Source organism: Etheostoma spectabile, chromosome 8 (genome assembly GCF_008692095.1).
Source record: "Etheostoma spectabile isolate EspeVRDwgs_2016 chromosome 8, UIUC_Espe_1.0, whole genome shotgun sequence".
Lineage (NCBI taxonomy): Eukaryota > Metazoa > Chordata > Actinopteri > Perciformes > Percidae > Etheostoma > Etheostoma spectabile.
Window position 1 is genome coordinate 31,689,428 of NC_045740.1, and position 17,068 is coordinate 31,706,495.

At 41.6% G+C, this 17,068-nt stretch overlaps 1 protein-coding gene and 1 long non-coding RNA gene across 4 annotated transcripts in view; one reads left to right on the forward strand and one right to left on the reverse strand.

Moving 5' to 3' along the window:
• LOC116693506 (uncharacterized) overlaps positions 1-7,658 on the forward strand; it is a 15,547-nt gene extending 7,889 nt beyond the window's left edge. The window contains exon 3 of the long non-coding RNA XR_004332942.1: positions 7,645-7,658. This is a non-coding gene — a long non-coding RNA (uncharacterized LOC116693506). The remainder of the gene's footprint in view (positions 1-7,644) is intronic.
• The window catches only part of LOC116693385 (C-Maf-inducing protein), a 48,916-nt gene that overhangs the window by 18,034 nt on the left and 13,814 nt on the right, over positions 1-17,068 (reverse strand). For all 3 annotated transcript variants that reach the window (XM_032522321.1, XM_032522320.1, XM_032522319.1), the window contains 7 exons: positions 7,921-8,046; positions 4,784-4,834; positions 3,756-3,917; positions 3,579-3,620; positions 3,163-3,225; positions 2,972-3,052; positions 1,476-1,579 (listed from right to left, as the gene is read on the reverse strand). In XM_032522321.1, coding sequence (XP_032378212.1) covers positions 1,476-1,579; positions 2,972-3,052; positions 3,163-3,225; positions 3,579-3,620; positions 3,756-3,917; positions 4,784-4,834; positions 7,921-8,046 — 629 coding nt within the window. The remainder of the gene's footprint in view (positions 1-1,475; positions 1,580-2,971; positions 3,053-3,162; positions 3,226-3,578; positions 3,621-3,755; positions 3,918-4,783; positions 4,835-7,920; positions 8,047-17,068) is intronic.

The following is a 17,068-nucleotide window of genomic DNA, read 5'->3' on the forward strand; positions in this document are numbered from 1 at the left end:
TGTGTGTGTGTGTGTGTGTGTGTGTGTCTGTGTGCCTTGGAGCTCCGCTCTCTGTCAATATGCAGAGAGGGCAGAGAGGACAGACAAGCTTGTGATTATGCGCTCTCAGGTACCGAAAGATAAATCATTTTTTGTTACTCATAGGATCAGAGTATTTCGTTTGGTACCATAAACGTATCGCCGTTAGGGGCCCGGCCCTACTTGCTGTGCATTTTAATGGAGACGTGTTTTCAAAGGGAGATTTTGACATTTTTCAACATGGACCCCATTTCCCCATGCATTGATATCTAAGTGAGAAATGCAAACAACAATCTTTTGAACTGGTCCAGTATTGAGTTAAAATGCTGTAACTGACACCCACAAACCAGGCTGCTATGACAGACTCAGATTATTATTCTAAGGGTCTTTAACCTTTTAGTTAAAGAATAAGATCCTGTTTAACGTCAACCAGCCCCAAAATCACCATCACCAAACCCACCAGACTCCATGTAAATAATCACGACTTTTAGCGTTATAGAGCACAATCTCACAGACTCCTGTAAATAATCACTACTTTAGCGTGTATAGAGCAGCATATCTCCACCAGACTCCATGTAAATATCACTACTTTTAGCGTGTAGAGCGCATATCTCCACCAGACTCCATGTAAATAATCACTACTTTTAGTGTGTATAGAGCAGCATATCTCCACCAGACTCCATGTAAATAATCACACTTTAGCATGTGTATGAGCGGCATATCTCCACCAGACTCCAGTAATTATCATTACTTTTAGTGTGTCAGGAGTACATATCTCCACCAGACTCCAGTAAATAATCACTACTTTGCAGGTATAGAGCAGCATATCTCCACCAGACTCTATGTAAATAATCACTACTTTTAGCATGTATAGAGCAGCATATCTCCACCAGACTCCATGTAAATACACTACTTTTAGCGTGTATAGAGCAGCATATCTCCACCAGACTCCATGTAAATTACACTACTTTAGCGTGTATAGAGCAGCATATCTCCACCATCCATGTAAATAATCACTACTTTTAGCATGTATGAGGCACATATCTCCACCAGACTCCATGTAAATATCACTACTTTAGCATGTATAGAGCAGCATATCTCCACCAACCCATGTAAATATCACTACTTTAGCATGTTGAGCAGCATATCTCCACCAGACTCCTGTAAAATATCACTACTTTTAGCTGTATAGACAGCATATCTCCACCAGACTCCATGTAAATAATCACTACTTTTAGCGTGTATAGAGCAGCATATCTCCACCGACTCCATGTAAATAATCACTACTTTTAGCGTGTCATGACACATAGCTCCACATGTAAATGGGCAAATTAAGAGTTTACTGCAACCAGACCAGAGTGGTGATTGGAAAAACAAAGTTACCCTTTAAGAGAATTTTTGTCTCTGAGAAGATTGAAGTTTGGGTATGAAATTGATTGTGCGTGACAGTTTCTCACCTGTGGACAAACTTCTTGACAACTTCCATCCCAGCATTCAGCTCGTTGAGAGCCAGGATGTACTCCTGAGTGAAGAGACGCAGTCGAGGGCACTTTCCAAAATCCTGCCAAACACACACGTAAAAAAATCATATAAACCAAACCAAAGAGTAAAACAGAAACTAGAAGTTCCGTCTAGTGGTTGTATGCCTCAGCCAACCGTCAAAGGAAGTCAGATCCTCAAACTGTGGGATCCATTCCCTCCATCCGTTCATGTAGCCTCCTGACCGGACGCTAAACGCTTCAGTTCAGTTTAAACATCATTTTTTGGAGGCATCTCATGCTTTTTTTAAATAGTAGAAAATAGAATGAAACCCTTCAGCTCTAGGAAATAATTCTTTATTAATAACTTTATTTGGCTTATTGATCCGTTTCTTCTATCAATCCCCCACTTAATGATTAATTGCTGGGTGGAATAAAGCATATACATGTTTTATATTGTTTAGTTTCACTAATTAATTCTATTGAGCAAAAGCAGACAGTCTGAGGAAAAAAAAAAAAAAAAAATATATATATATATATATATATATATATATATATATATATATATATATATATATATCTATCTATCTATATCTATATCTATACATATATATATCTTGCAAGCTTTGTTTTTTAACAGCTTGCAAGAGAAACTAAAAAGGTTGTAACTTTTTGTCAAAGTTGACAAGAGGGTGGGTGAGGGGACATCCAGTGTTTAATTCGGACGTGTTTTGTGTGGGATTTTAAGGTTTTCGATCAGACTTAGCACACCTCCTGGAGGCATTTCTGCTCGGACTAGATTGAAGAAATGAAGCAACTTGCACATGAATGACCCAGATACATGCAACAAACAGGCCTCAAAAAGAGGAATCAGGCAGTGTGGACCCAGATACTAAAGGGGAACTGATTCCTATGTCTCACCCCCACTGCTGGAGGCTTGAGCAGCTCCTGAACAGAGCCCTTCTCACCATGTTACAAGGCCATGTTGGATGGGTTTCTTCCCACTTCTATTTCTGATGTTTCAATATGAAACATTAGGACTAGGATTCACTAGAGGCCTTCTGATACAATATCATCATGATACTTATGTCACGATACGTTAATGTTGTGATTTTAAACCTACTGCAAAATTCTTTGAAGTATTGCAATTTATAATCTTTTGTCCAACTTCAAATGTTTCCCAATTTCAAATGATGTCCCCAAAAGGAAACTTTGTTTCATCCCACTTTAATTTTATTGCTACTATGGGATTGTCGAGCAGATAAACTGACCAACACATATAGATCTGTACTTGGCGTCTGTGTGTGGACACAGTATTGCCATGGAAAAAATACCTGGATAGCATGCTATCGATTTTTTTTGTTTTGTATTTAAAAATGTTCACAAGTAAAGCCTTGGAATTATATTTTTTTCTCCGTTCAAGTTTGTGTTCCCTTTCCCAAGAGCACGTGATTTCTTTTTTTTCTTCTTCTCACCATGTTATGTTTGAGGATTCTCTGGACCACGGGCGTGAACACTTCAATCACGACCATCGACCGCGGCCGCTCCCGACAGTGCTGCAACACACAGGAAGGACCATGAACAGGAACCTTTGAAAGCTTTTACCCTGTTTCTCTACTACGGAAACTAGAGGGTCAGTGTCGGTGTCTGCAGCACAGGATCTCACCTTACAGAAGAACTCGCACAGGTCAGGTGGCGGATGGTTGTTTTCTAGAAGAGGAGCAATGGCCTGGACACACACACACACACACACACACACACACACACACACACCTCTTATTTATCCTGGCTGGGAACCAACAGTATAGATCTGGGCTGGTCAGGTGCAGGCGACTACACAAACATCAGAACCTCTTTACAGCATTAAACTCTTCTGTTCTGCTGTGATACCGCCGCGAGGCATCGAGAGCAACAATGCAAAACACACAAATAGACGAGTGTAAAGTGAACAAATGCATGAGGAGAATCTATAATTTCCTTCAGTTTAGAGATCAAACCAACAGGAGGCCGGACTCAAGCGTGTTAATTATTAACTTCAGCCTGACATCAAATATCAATTTATAGTGACAACTTCATACTCACAACGATGATGTTCTCATGATCCTGAGTGCTGAGGTTAGAGTTCTGTGGGGTAGACAAAGAGATAGAGAGGGTTTTATGTGTATGTGTGTGGGTGTGGGTGTGTGTGTGTGTGTGTGTGTGTGTGTGTGTGTGTGTGTGTGTGTTTGTGTGTGTGTGTGTGTGTGTGTGTGTTGCTACCTCAGCCAGCAGGGTGGAGATGATGTGCAGAGGAGCCTGGTGGATGGACTCGTCCTGCAGCGGGGAGGTCAGAGCCATGTCCACCAGCGCTCTGATCTCCTTCAGCACCACGTCCCAGCGACTCGGGTTGTTCAGGACCTTGCGGTACTTGTAGATCTTTTTCTGTAGGAAACAGAAGGCAGAATACATCCATTTTTCTGTTGCTGCTGCCTGCACTGTTCTGTGACACCTCTGATATCATTAAAGAAAAATGTCTCAAAAGCGTCATTTGGTTCTTGTTTTGGGCCTCTTTCATGCCACCATTTTTTTTTTTAAATGATTGTTGTGTTGGCATTGACCATGAGTGTGTGTGTGGGAACATTCACTCATGTATACGATTCTAGGACCAGAGGATGGGGGTGCCTGGGATACTTTTAAAATATACCATGTTTTTGGGTGTTTTGGCCCTTAATTGATAGGACAGTTATAGACGGGAAAGGGGGGGATAGAGGGAAGAGAGGTAGGAATTAAACACTGGAATGCTGCAGTAATGACTGAGCCTTAGTGTATGGGGCGCACGCTCTACCAAGTGAGCTCCCAGGGCGCCCTGCCTGGCACACTTTTAACACCATTCTTTTAAACGTTATTCTACTGTGCTAACTGTGGATTTAACATCCTTTTGGACCACCATCAGAGGGGAAACACTGAATTATGGAACTATAAGTATTCTTTGAAAACTTCCTTTAATGCTTAGCCACAAGGCCACAAAGGTCAGGTGTTATTACACATTAAGTTGGATGTGGAAAAGCAGACATTTCCAATATGCAGTATCAATAACGTTTCTCTAAAAAAATTAGAGATTTATGCGATTTTGCATAGCTGACAAGCACTATTTTCCGAAAATGGCTCAGAATCTTTTTCTTGGTTTAGTTTCACAATTCTGGGATGCTCCTTAGCTCACACTAAATGAACACCAATTCTGTGTGTGTGTGTGTGTGTGTGTGTGTGTGTGAGAGAGAGAGAGTGAGAGAGTGGGGGGGTAACCTTACCTTCCACTGAAGGGAGTGAAACCACTGGTCCCTTAAGTAGCTGTTTGCAGCCTGTAGCGATGTAAAGCAGACATAAGAGAGTGGTTACGTGTGATCTCAGGTAACAGACAGCACACCTACAGACACGAGGAGGTCATGTGATCTCAGGTAACAGGCAGCACACCTACAGACACGAGGAGGTCATGTGATCTCAGGTAACAGAAAGCACACCTACAGACACGAGGAGGTCATGTGATGTGCAGTCGAGCTGCTTGGTTAGGGCTATGGCCTGAAACGTTACACGTTTACATTTTTAACAACTTTAGTACAACAAGCTGCTGATTTAATGTTGACTTACTTTACTTACAGTTCCATTAGTCTTACATCGTCACATTGCTGTACAGCCACTGAATACAGTGCATTTATCATTTTGAAGATGGATTAGTCTTAGGAAGTCTTGACATTTACAGCTCCAGACATTTTTTGCAGGGTTTTGATTCACAAATGCAGCACTCTCTTTCAACCAACTAAAAAAATATAGTGTCTTTTAGTGATACAGCCTTTCGAGATGTGTTTATTGTGGATATGGTGATATTGATAAAAAAATCAATATTGTATAATGGCAAAATTTCAGTCTTAGTATTACTTGATCTCAGTGCTGCATTTTACACGGTCGACCACGACATACTACTAGACCGATTGCGTTGGCCTTTCTGGCTCAGTACTAAACTGGTTTGAATCCTACCTAAAGAATAGGGATTACTTTGTGTCTATAGGTAATTATGCATCTGAGCGTCAAATATGACGTGCGGAGTTCTGCAAGGCTCCATTCTGGGGCCTCTTCTGTTTAACATCTCATGCTCCCACTGGCTCAGATTATGGAGAACAACAAAATAAGTTACCAAGTTATGCGGACGACACGCAAATTTACATAACCTTATCGCCAGGGGACTATAGTCCAATACAAAAATGACTAAGTGCATCGAACAAATTAACGACTGGTGTGCCAGAAATTTCTGAAATAAATGAAGGAAAAACTGAGGTAGTTGTTTTTGGAAAAAAAGAGGAACGATTAAAAGTCTGCGCTCAGCTTCAAAACACATTTTAAAAACAACAGACAAAGCCAGAAATCTTGGTGTAGTCATGGACCAGACCTGAACTTTAACAGCCACATTAAGACAATAACAAAGTCAGCCTACTATCACCTTAAGAATATTCAAGGGTTAAAGGACTATGTGTAAACAGGACTTGGAAAACTGGTCCATGCTTTCATCTTCAGTAGACTTGACTACTGTAAGGGGTCTTTACAGGTCTCCCTAAAAACAATCAGACAGCTGCAGCTGATTCAGAACGCTGCTGCTCGAGTCCTCACTAAGAACCAGGACTGGATCACACTCCCTCCAGTTCTGAAGTCTTTACACTGGCTTCCTGTGTCTCAAAGAATGATTTCAAAGTTCTCTTGCTAGTTTATAATCCCTTAATGGTTTAGGTCCAAAATAAATTCTGATCTGTACTACACTGACCCCCCAGACCTCTCAGGTCATCTGGGACAGGTCTACTTTCTGTCCCCAGAGCAGAACTAAACAGGGTGAAGCAGCTTTCAGTTCTATGCTCCTCATACTGGAATAAACTCCCAGAAACCTGTAGATCCGCTGCTACTCTCAGTTCTTTAAATCAAGGCTGAAGACCTTCCTTTTGATGCTGCCTTTCTTTAAATTATGCTCATTCTTTCTTATGCTGCACTGTACTTTATTCTTGTGTTTATGTGTCCTAATGTTTCTATTTGTTTTTACTGTCTATTCATGTGTTTTATTAGTTTTTAATGCTATGATTTTTAACTGTTTGACTGTGTTTTATGTTTAACTGATTTTGTGTAAAGCACTTTGAATTGCCCTGCTGCTGAAATGTGCTATACAGATAAAGCTGCCTTGCCTTGCCTTATACTACTACTATACTACTGTAAAATGGCATCAAGACAGAAGCAGGAAAAGAAAGTCTTCCATCTGCGTCCAGCGTGTTTGCACTCTGAACCACCTGTCCCAATGTTTGTTAACAGTAAAATAAATGTGAAGACCATGAGGTCGGACCAGTCTAGGTGTGGTCTGTGTTTATGTACATGTCAGAGATGGATTAGAAGGGACAGTGTGTTCAGTACAGTAGGTATCAGTGATGAACGGCCACGCCCCTCACACGGGAGGGAATCTGTCACACATGTCCAGCTCAATTTGCTCTGCAAAAAAGCAATACACCATAAAATTTCACTAGGATGGTTTTCTGGCTATTTTCCATAATGTGAAAAACATTCATGAAAATAAAGCTACTTTTTGGATTTTGACTCTATAAGAACCATGGATCAAGACAGCACTGAGATACACATTTCTATCATAGATAAACAAGATTGTTCAAAAAACATGTGGGCGGGGCTTAGCAGGAAAATGGTAGCTCATTAACATGCACAGCCTCAGTACATCCAATGGTACACTGCAAAAAATGGTAAGAGATAATTTATCAAACTTCATTTTCCAGTATCTACAATACAGTATACATATAAAAAATAAAAAAGCAATTATAGAAGAAACCTATGATGAACATAAAATGAGAATAGTAAGGACAATTACATAAAAATAAATACTACAACAATGCATGCAAAAGTAAAATCACATTCCGTCAAAAGAGATTCGGGGAAAAAAAGCCTTTTAATTTCCAAAAGCTTAATACTTTTTTGTTGTAATTAACTGATGGACCAGACTAAATAAGGAAAAAACAAGGCAGTGAATTAGTATTGTTTTGTTTGTGACTATAACCACTGGCATGTAAAATAGTAAAACAAATCAGATATTAGATACTAGAGCACCATTCTCTGGACATTTAATATCTCTCAGGTTACAACAGTAGACATAGTTTGTAAGTACGTTTGTGAAATATCCAAAAGATTTTGGACAAATTACAATCAAGAAATAAGTGAGACATTGTTTTCATATTCTGTTTACAAAAATGTACATGATGTGTCAATGTCTGTAAATTTAGCAATACTATAATAAGCAGAGTATATTTGATGTAACAGTTTGTAATGGCCTTCTTCAGCCTTGTTAGAAATACCGTACTTAGAAGGAAGTAGCCAGTAGGTTATTTCAGACGGCAGCAGACGAGGGCCTTACCTGCAGCAGGACGGTCCCCCCAGGGAAGCTGAGCTGGACACAGTACTTTGGAGCATTGTCCCATGAGAGGAGCTGCAGGTCCTCTATAGAGCTGTAGGACAATGACGTCTCCATATAACCAGTGGGCTGGAGACAAGACAGAAAGCAGGAGGATATTAGTCTTCCACTGTCTAACATTTACACTGCATACTGTGTATTTAAACAGACATTTTTACTGGCAGGGAGCTGGAAAGACAAAAAGAACTATATCCTGGGCTAACCTGCCCTGGGCAAACACACGGCCTAACAAATCCTCCAAATACAGCTGAATGGCAAACGCCGCTCAAGAGTACACAGAGTAATCTTTATCAGCTGGGGTGACATTTGATGTCGTTCCAGGGGAACAGTCAATGACTGCTGAAACAAAATGGAAAATCAATTTCGCAAAAGCCATTAATCACACAAATACACAAACATCACGTAGAAAGGCATTGTTCATGTAGCTTTGAGTCAACACACACACACACACACACACACACACACACACACACACACACACACACACACACACACACACACACACACACACACACACACACAGAGTCAGAGCTCAGATCCCAGTCTCATCGAGCTGGGAGCAGACACTACATACAACTACTGTAAGTGACAGGCCACAACCTGTTCGCTAGACACAAAATGATTACAGAAACGCTGACAAGGGACCACAAGTTTCCGGACTCAGGAACAGAAGAGTCTTTAAGAGAGAAAAGGGGGGGAGGGTAGAAAAAAAGATTCTAAACAGATAACAATACCCCCAGGAGAGGTTTAAAAAGAAATGTAAAGTGTGTTTCTAAGACATGTCTGCAGAAATGATTTCCCAGACATCAGCATGCCTGAGTGGCCCTGCAGACGTCGTGTCCATGCTGCTGCACCCTGCTTAATCCAAATCAGACGCATCAATGTTCACCCTCTATGGACATGAAGATACTGCTTAGATATCTTCAGTTTTTTAGTGAATGGGTTGCTCATATACATGAAAATATAATATAAAAAATATATCCCTCACATCCAATAACTATTGATAATGATTGAACTATAAGTCTTTCAAGCTTTATTCAGTGTTTCAGTAAAACCTGTCCTGTCCTCATTTCACTGCCTTCTTCTTCTTCTTCTTCTTCTTCTTCTTCTTCTTCTTCTTCTTCTGCTGCTGTTTCAGACAGATAAACAGCGTCAACCCAAACACACCGGAGTAGATCCATGGGTGCAGCAGCAGCAAACGGCTGCTTCTCCCCTGGCATCCATGTGCAGTGGAGTCGAGCAGACACGTGGTTCTCTTTATTTGCATCCATCTCACTGTCATGCAGCCCCCCCGCCCCCCTTGTTGCTGGTGAACAAACGTGCTATTCTTTTATATAGAGCTCCCTCTGCGGCGGCGGATGGATCGAGCCGGCCCCTCTGTCGCACACATACAGGGTTTTCATTACAGACGACGTCTAGGGCAAATATTGGTTCTGGGCGAGATGTCTCATTTCCTTGGAAGAGTAAACGTCAGCCCAGGTCCGTCTGTCCGTCTGTCTGTCTGTCCGTCTGTCTGTCTGCATGTACGCTGCCAAATTGAGTTGGATGCACATGCTACACTAACACAGACAAACGGCAAAATTAAGAGCAGAATGGGAAATTGTGTGCTGAAGGGGGAGATAAATGGTGTTTTTGAATAGGCAGAGCAGAATGGAGACAAACACAAGGGACTTCAATTTTCTGATAACCAGCCGAGGTTACCATAGATACTATTCTGCACAAGAGCATGCGGTGATTGCCTTCCTCCCTTTAGCTCTCTCTCTCTCTCTCTCTCTCTCTCTCTCTCTCAGTCTTGTGTCTAACTTCTGTCTCTTCCTGTTCTGCCTTTTATCGTGAAGGAGGCTACAGCTCCTCTTGTCTCCTCTGCTCACTGCTGTGTTACCATAGAAACAAGGGGATGTAGATGTATGTTATGTTTTTCTTTGTTTTCAGTGAAAAGGCAGACATGGAGCAAGTTATAAACAAAGAAAGAAAAGAGGGAAAAAGAAAGAAAGAAAGCAAGCATGACCTAGGCAGTGCTGATCATATCACTGCTAGCAACAATAAGGTGACATAGAAAATATGGCTGTACATTTTTCCCAAAACTTTAATTGCAATTGTGAAAAGTCAATTGTGTAATCTTGTTGAATAATCCTGATTTCACAAATAATGGTGATTATGATTTTTTCCATAATCAAGCAACCCTTGTAAGAAACTACTGTCTCACTGCTCGGTGAAAACTTTAAATCTCCACAATGTCAACTTCTATAGACCTCCTTCAGCTCCTTCAGCTCCTTCAGCGAACTGTGAGGAGGATTCAACAATGTTACCGCAGTTGCCCCCCCCATTGCCATGTGAAAGGCCTGATCAGCATTTTTTGTAACCACCATTTATTACGTATGTTTACTATCACATATCATTGCTAACCGTTTCTCGTAGTGCGACTTTTGCTTTAATGTGTATTTTTCTAACCATCGGCTTCCATTCATTTCGGTCTGTTTAGAAAATAAACTTCAGCAACATGAGCAACGTGTCACAGTGACTGAAGCTGGCTCTGATACCGTATGGATATGAATGGAAACCAATGGTAGGCACAGAAAAACATTACCAATACTAAAATAAAATCTAACTAGCAACGCTGTCGACATTCATCTAGGATGAGACTAGTGGTGGCAGTAGCTCAGACCGAAGGGAGAAATACTACACTACCCACAATCCTGGGCGTAACTCTCACTGGTGGAAGTCGCTGTTACCGTGGAAATGTTTACCGAACGGCTAGAGCAAGCTTCCATCCTTCCTTTTCTCCTCTACTTCCTCTTCCCTTCTTTCCTCTTTTCTTCCTTCCCTCTACTTCTTTTATCCTTCTTTCCTTTGAGTTCCCCTGTTTCCTTCTGTCCTATTATTTTCATTTTCTGCCACCTCCTTTCCTTCTCTCTTAACTTCTTCTTGTTCTTCTTATTTTACTCGTGCACACCAGATGAAGACATGAACAGTGGGAGAGAGAGGGGGAATGACATGTAGCAAAGGGCCACAGGTCGGAGTCTTAACCCGTCCCGCTGCGTCAAGGGATAACCCTCCTAACCTGGGCCCCGTGCTACCAACTGGGCTGTTAAAACCACTAAAACATCAGTTATCACCACATGACCTCAGCATCACCAGTCTCTACACATGACCTCAGCATCACCAGGGTCTCTACACATGGACTCGGCATCACCAGGGTCTCTACACATGGACTCGGCATCCCCAGGGTCTCTACACGTGGACTCGGCATCACCAGGGTCTCTACACGTGGACTCGGCATCGCCAGGGTCTCTACACGTGGACTCGGCATCGCCAGGGTCTCTACACATGGACTCGGCATCACCAGGGTCTCTACACGTGGACTCGGCATCGCCAGGGTCTCTACACGTGGACTCGGCATAGCCGTGTCTCTACACATGGACTCGGCATCACCAGGGTCACATGAGTCCCTGGTGATACTGAGGTCATGCGTAGAGACCCTGGTGAGACTTGGCCCAGCGTCTCATGTTGTCGAGCCTTCGTAGTGGTTCTAAATGGGGATGATGATGCTATTACAGTAGCGCCTCTAGCTCTCCCATTCAAAAGAACATTTGACCCAATAAAAACGTTCAATCTTAAAAGTGGCGTTTCCGTCCTAATTCTGCTTTTAAACCACAGTTTGACTCGGGTACATTCACAAAAAGACCCTAGGTTACCCTTTAAACCTCTCTGGTCCCTCTTTTAGTCTTTGAACCCAGACTCTAAAGATGCCTTTCTTTTCTTCTTTTATCCCCCTTCTTCTTTTACTCTTCTGCTCCCTCCTTTCCTTGACTTCCGTTCCCTGTCCGTCTCTACTCCAGTTCATCTCCCTTTTTCTCATTTAGTTTCATGTTCATGTTGTTCCATCTATGCATGAGCTCCTGTGTAACAAAAAGAAGTGTGCAACAAAGCAGGATGTTACCCACGTAACCATAACAACCAAGGTGATTGAGGTTGATTGAGTCCCTGAAGGACACTGAATCAACTTTGGTTCACATGAAACCTCCGTGGTCTTTTGCAGCCACGGTGTTTGCTTGCATACCACAGAGTGACAACAACAGCCCTCCTGGTGAAGACAGATAGCGAGTGGATAAGTGCACATTTCTTCCTGTTCCTGTCATCATCAAACAATATCTATTTCACATCCTGTCCCCCCCCCTCCCCCCCGGTTTCATATCTACCAATAATCACACAACAGTAACAAAAGGACAGTGGCCCAGTTTTGAAGGGTGACCTGGGTGAGACCAACGCCTTAGTCGCACACCAACATCAGAATATCATAGTAGACCCCGTAGGGACACACGGCCCGGACCTCATGTGAAGCTGCTGGACTCGTGTGGGACATCCCATTGAAGAGTCCCTTCCCTGAACCAGCCGAACGTTCTACTTCTCCTTCTGCTAAGGAACAACCACATTTTACAATGAGAAGAATGACACAAAAATTGATCATTCCGTCCAATATAGTGAATCATATCGCAATCGCAATATCCATCAAAGTAATCCCAAAGGAGATATTTTCCTCATATCGTGCGGCCCTAGTATTTAAATACTGCACTTTTACTTATTACTCTGTGGTCGAGGCTGCTGTAGGCCTACCAGTACCTGCTCAACAGATAAACAGTTGGTAGACGCCAGGGGCGATTCTAGGATCAGACCTTTAGGGGGGCTCAGCCCCTAATGAGAATGTGACATGGCTAGAGCCCCCCTAAAAGGGTCTAAAATCGCCCATGGTAGGCGCTCTACCCCCTGAGCCACTACCGCTAGGTCTTGACCCTGCATGTCATGTAAAAAGAAAATCTATGTAGCAATGCAGTACTATGAGAAACGGGCTCAGTACAAAACAATTAGATGTTTATAGGATTAGTTCTTTTTTTTTAACATTATCCATTAGTTAGTAGTTAAATTCATCTGCAACTATTTGGATAATTGATTAGTCAGTTTGAGACTTTTTTAAAAACAAAAGTTTGATAAAATTCCCTGATGTCAGCTTGTTAATGTGAATATGTTCTAGTCTCTTCTGTCCCCTGTGACAGTAAACTGAATATCTTTGAGTTGTGGACAAAACTGCCACTTGAGTACGTCATCTCGGGCTTTTGGGAAACACTGATCCACGATTTTCACAATTTTCTGACATTTTAAACAAATAATTGATTAATCATGAAAATATTCAACAGATTAACTCGACAATGAAAATAATGGTTAGTTGCAGCCTTACACACCTCCCTGTAAGACCAGCATGGCCATGGGCGCACAGACTGGCGCAGGTGCATTTGCTATTTAAGGGGAGTGGGCGTGAGACAGTCTTAAAAAGGCAAAGACTCTTCAGAGTATTCATTTTGCTGAATAGAATTGCCCAGAGTATTCAGCAAAATGCACCATGTATATTTTGACATAGGACTCCCCTAGAAGCCATTAAAAACACGGTTCCCACATTAAAGGGTACCCATTGACCTTTTTTGACCACTAGTAGCGCCCACACCTTTTATTAGGGATGCACTCTACATACCTACCACTTAACAATGGCATTCAAAAATGTTCGTTATTCCATCATTGTGAATGTTATGTTTCCTTCCTGCCTTGACTTTTCCCAAATAATGAAGAGATACTTTTATTAATCCCCAAAGGGAAATTACATTTTACACTCTGTTTTTACATATTCCACACAGGCACATGCACAAACAGGGCCTATACATGCACTAATTGGAGCAATGGCAGAGCCAAGTCCCTACAGACTGAGCTACTGCAACCCCACAGTAAAAAAAATAGTGTCCTAAAATAGCACCAGTAAAAAACACAAGACCAGCGACAACAAAACCAATCCAGTAATAACGGGTGTAGTAGAAGCACTGACTGTAAAAATAATGAACTTAGCATCAGAGTCAGCCATTGGTTTGTGGACTACTGTTTTGAAGTCAGCAGTTTGCACCATGGCCATCCCCATCTTGGATTTCAGAGCCAACAGTGGGCGAGTTGGAAAGAGGGCGGAGCTAGGGAGGATGATGTGGCTAAGTCAGTTCGGTACATGTATGGTTTTAATAGTGCAGCGCTAACCCCTAACCCCTAACCCTAAGCTACCAGCTAAAGCTAGCACACAAACACACACATTTTTAAGCAACCAAAATGATCCAGTTCTCTTTGATGACGTGAAAACCAACAGTGAGAGGGTCAAAGTTTAAGATGAAAACAATGACCACGGCCAAACAAGCGGACAGCTATTTTAATGTCCAGTGGATACACATTGCTAAGCCTCTGTCATGATGAGTGATTGACAGGTCTGAATGTAGCCACGCCCCTAAAGCATTCCCTGCTTTATCATTTTTAAAAGAATTGGGACCATAACTAAATGCACATCATGCTGTATTCAAGAAGACTAAAAACGACAACCTAAACTCATTATGAAAATGTTGATTGAGGTAATAAATGGATGTAGGGCCATTTCTTTATGGACTTCTATAGTTCTATAGTTCTTTTTGGATCAAGTGGACTCGCCCTCATGTTAGCAAACAGACAGATTGCAGGTTTAAAGCACTTCACACTGGCCTCGCCTGGGAGCTGCCCTGTGAGGAGGAGCAGCATCAGCTCAGCCCACCACTAACACAGCGAGGGGGAGGGAAACAGCTGGAAAATGTACGGAGTTCCACACTTGGATCCAAATATAGCGATATCTAGGACTGGGCAATATATCAATATTATATCGATATATGAAGCTAGATATCGTCTTACATTTTGGATATCTTAATATGGTGATATGACATTAGTGTTGTCCTTTCCTGGTTTTAAAGCTATGGCGTGTAGTTTCTGTCTCCCCCATGAGGAATTCTAAGTAATGACAACAGAACTGTTGGCGCGTCAGCGTGATGTAAATTAACGAGAGGTCATTATCTTCACTCGAGTTTCTGCGTGGGAAAGTCACCGGACGCCACGATCTCCTGAACATGGACTGAGATCCAGAGAGGTGAGTGGAGCTGAGAGTTTTAATTAGCTTCGGAGCAACTCATCTGGTAACGGCTTGGATGGAATGGACATTTATCAATATAAAAAAACTACGCACTAAAGCTTTAAAGGCTGCAGAACAGTACAGTGAAGTCATTTTCTCAACTTACCAGACTTACTAGCTGTTCTATCATTTGCCTTTACCCATCTAATCATTGCATTCCCATTATAGTGATAATAGGCAGTCCTACAATATCGCCGCAATATCATAACGTATTTGGTCAAAAATATCATACTTCAGTACAGTTCAGTATTGTGAATCATGGCAGATGAGCATAAACCCACAAACATGACAAATATATAACTTGTAAATTGTTTAGTTTAGTTTCTTAGTTCTCAAGATATAAAACCATATCAAACCATATTTTATAATTCCAAAGCAGTTCATGTCTAACAATCCACAGACACAAAGTCAATCTACACCTGCGCTGTTGGGCAGATAATCTTTATATATATATATATATATATATATATATATATATATATATACACACACAGCCCCCCCCCCAAGAGGTTTTTAAAAAGGCAAATGACAAGGAGAGCTCACGCTACCAGAACTTGTCAGCTGGAGATATTAAAGTAGAGAGATATGGAGGAGTAACTTCCTAAGTGTTTTGCATTGGTCCGCTTGTGCACGTCATTTCATTCATGCAGCTTGATAAGGGTCATTTTATGTTTAACAATTCAGCCTTAGTTTGACTGGAAGACTCGCTCCCATTTACATTCCTTCTTCACATTGTAAATGAACACAAACAGAGCAGATCCATGTGTTTGTTGTTGCATAACATACAACTTGTCATGTCAGCTTAAGAGTGGGGCTTTCAAAAAGAAAGAGAAACTTTAACAAGGTACTTTTTTTCTTAAATATAGTCTGATTCAGCCAGCCTGACATTTACAGGGTGGCTTCTCAAAGTTCGACTACAGTTTCACATGTCACTGTGGTCCGACGAGGCCACAGATGAATGGGCTTAAGACGTCATTTCAGGACAACACATCATTGGCAGTCCTTTCTCAACATCAGCCCTTTTTCACAGCTGATTTCAAAACTGAAAAAGCACACTTTCTGAACACATGAGAAGCTATGCAGCAAGTGTAACTTTATAAATAACAGGCTTTTATATACTGTATATTATTTTATGTTTATATATGTATATAATTTTTACAGTACGCAACTGGTCACTACTTCTTATCCGTTTTTGGTGTTAAACAGAAATCTACTGGTGAAAGAAGTATTTTGTTAAAAGTTACTTATTACATTTTTAATAATCATTTCAATTTCCACCTCTTTGATTTGATCTGTGACTCAAAAGTTGGCAGTAACATTAATAGCAGTTATCTCATTCTCATTTCATTATTAAAATGTGTGGTACAGTTACCGAAGAAACAAATTGCTCCAAATATAGGCACTTTAAAACATGGCAACCGTACTGTCAATTTCAGCAATCGTACCCTTAACCCTACCCTTAACCCTACCCTTAACTCTAACCCTACCCTTAACCCTAACCCTACCCTTAACCCTACCCTTAACCCTAACCCTACCCTTAACCTAACCCCTACCCTAACCCTAAGACCTTAAACCCTAACCTACACACCTTACCCTATAACCATAAACCTACCCTTAAACCTTAACCTAACCTTAACCATAACCTTAACCCTACCCTTAACCCTAACCTGCAACCACTTTAAAAAGTTTGCGTTGAGCCCTTAGTTCCATCCCACCACTGCCTCCCGTTCCAGTACTGTGGGTCTCCCATCGGTCCGTTGTGTAGAGCTGAACCTTTGAACTGTGAACAGGGTCACTGCTAATGACTAATAGCGAAGCCACCACCAAAGGTAATGACAGACTGTTTTTAAAAAAGGCAGCTAATGAGAGGAGACCAGTGTGGACTTTATGTGTTTGTTTTAAAGTGGGACACATACGATGAACTGTTGGTTCACATAACCTAGTTCTGGTTCCCACACGACGCCACAGGCTAAATATCATTCAGCCTCTTCTCGGCTGTCTTTCATCACATCACCCTCTCATTACTAAGTTAACTCTTCCTCCACCCCGCTTTTCCCCCGTCTTTTTTACATTCTT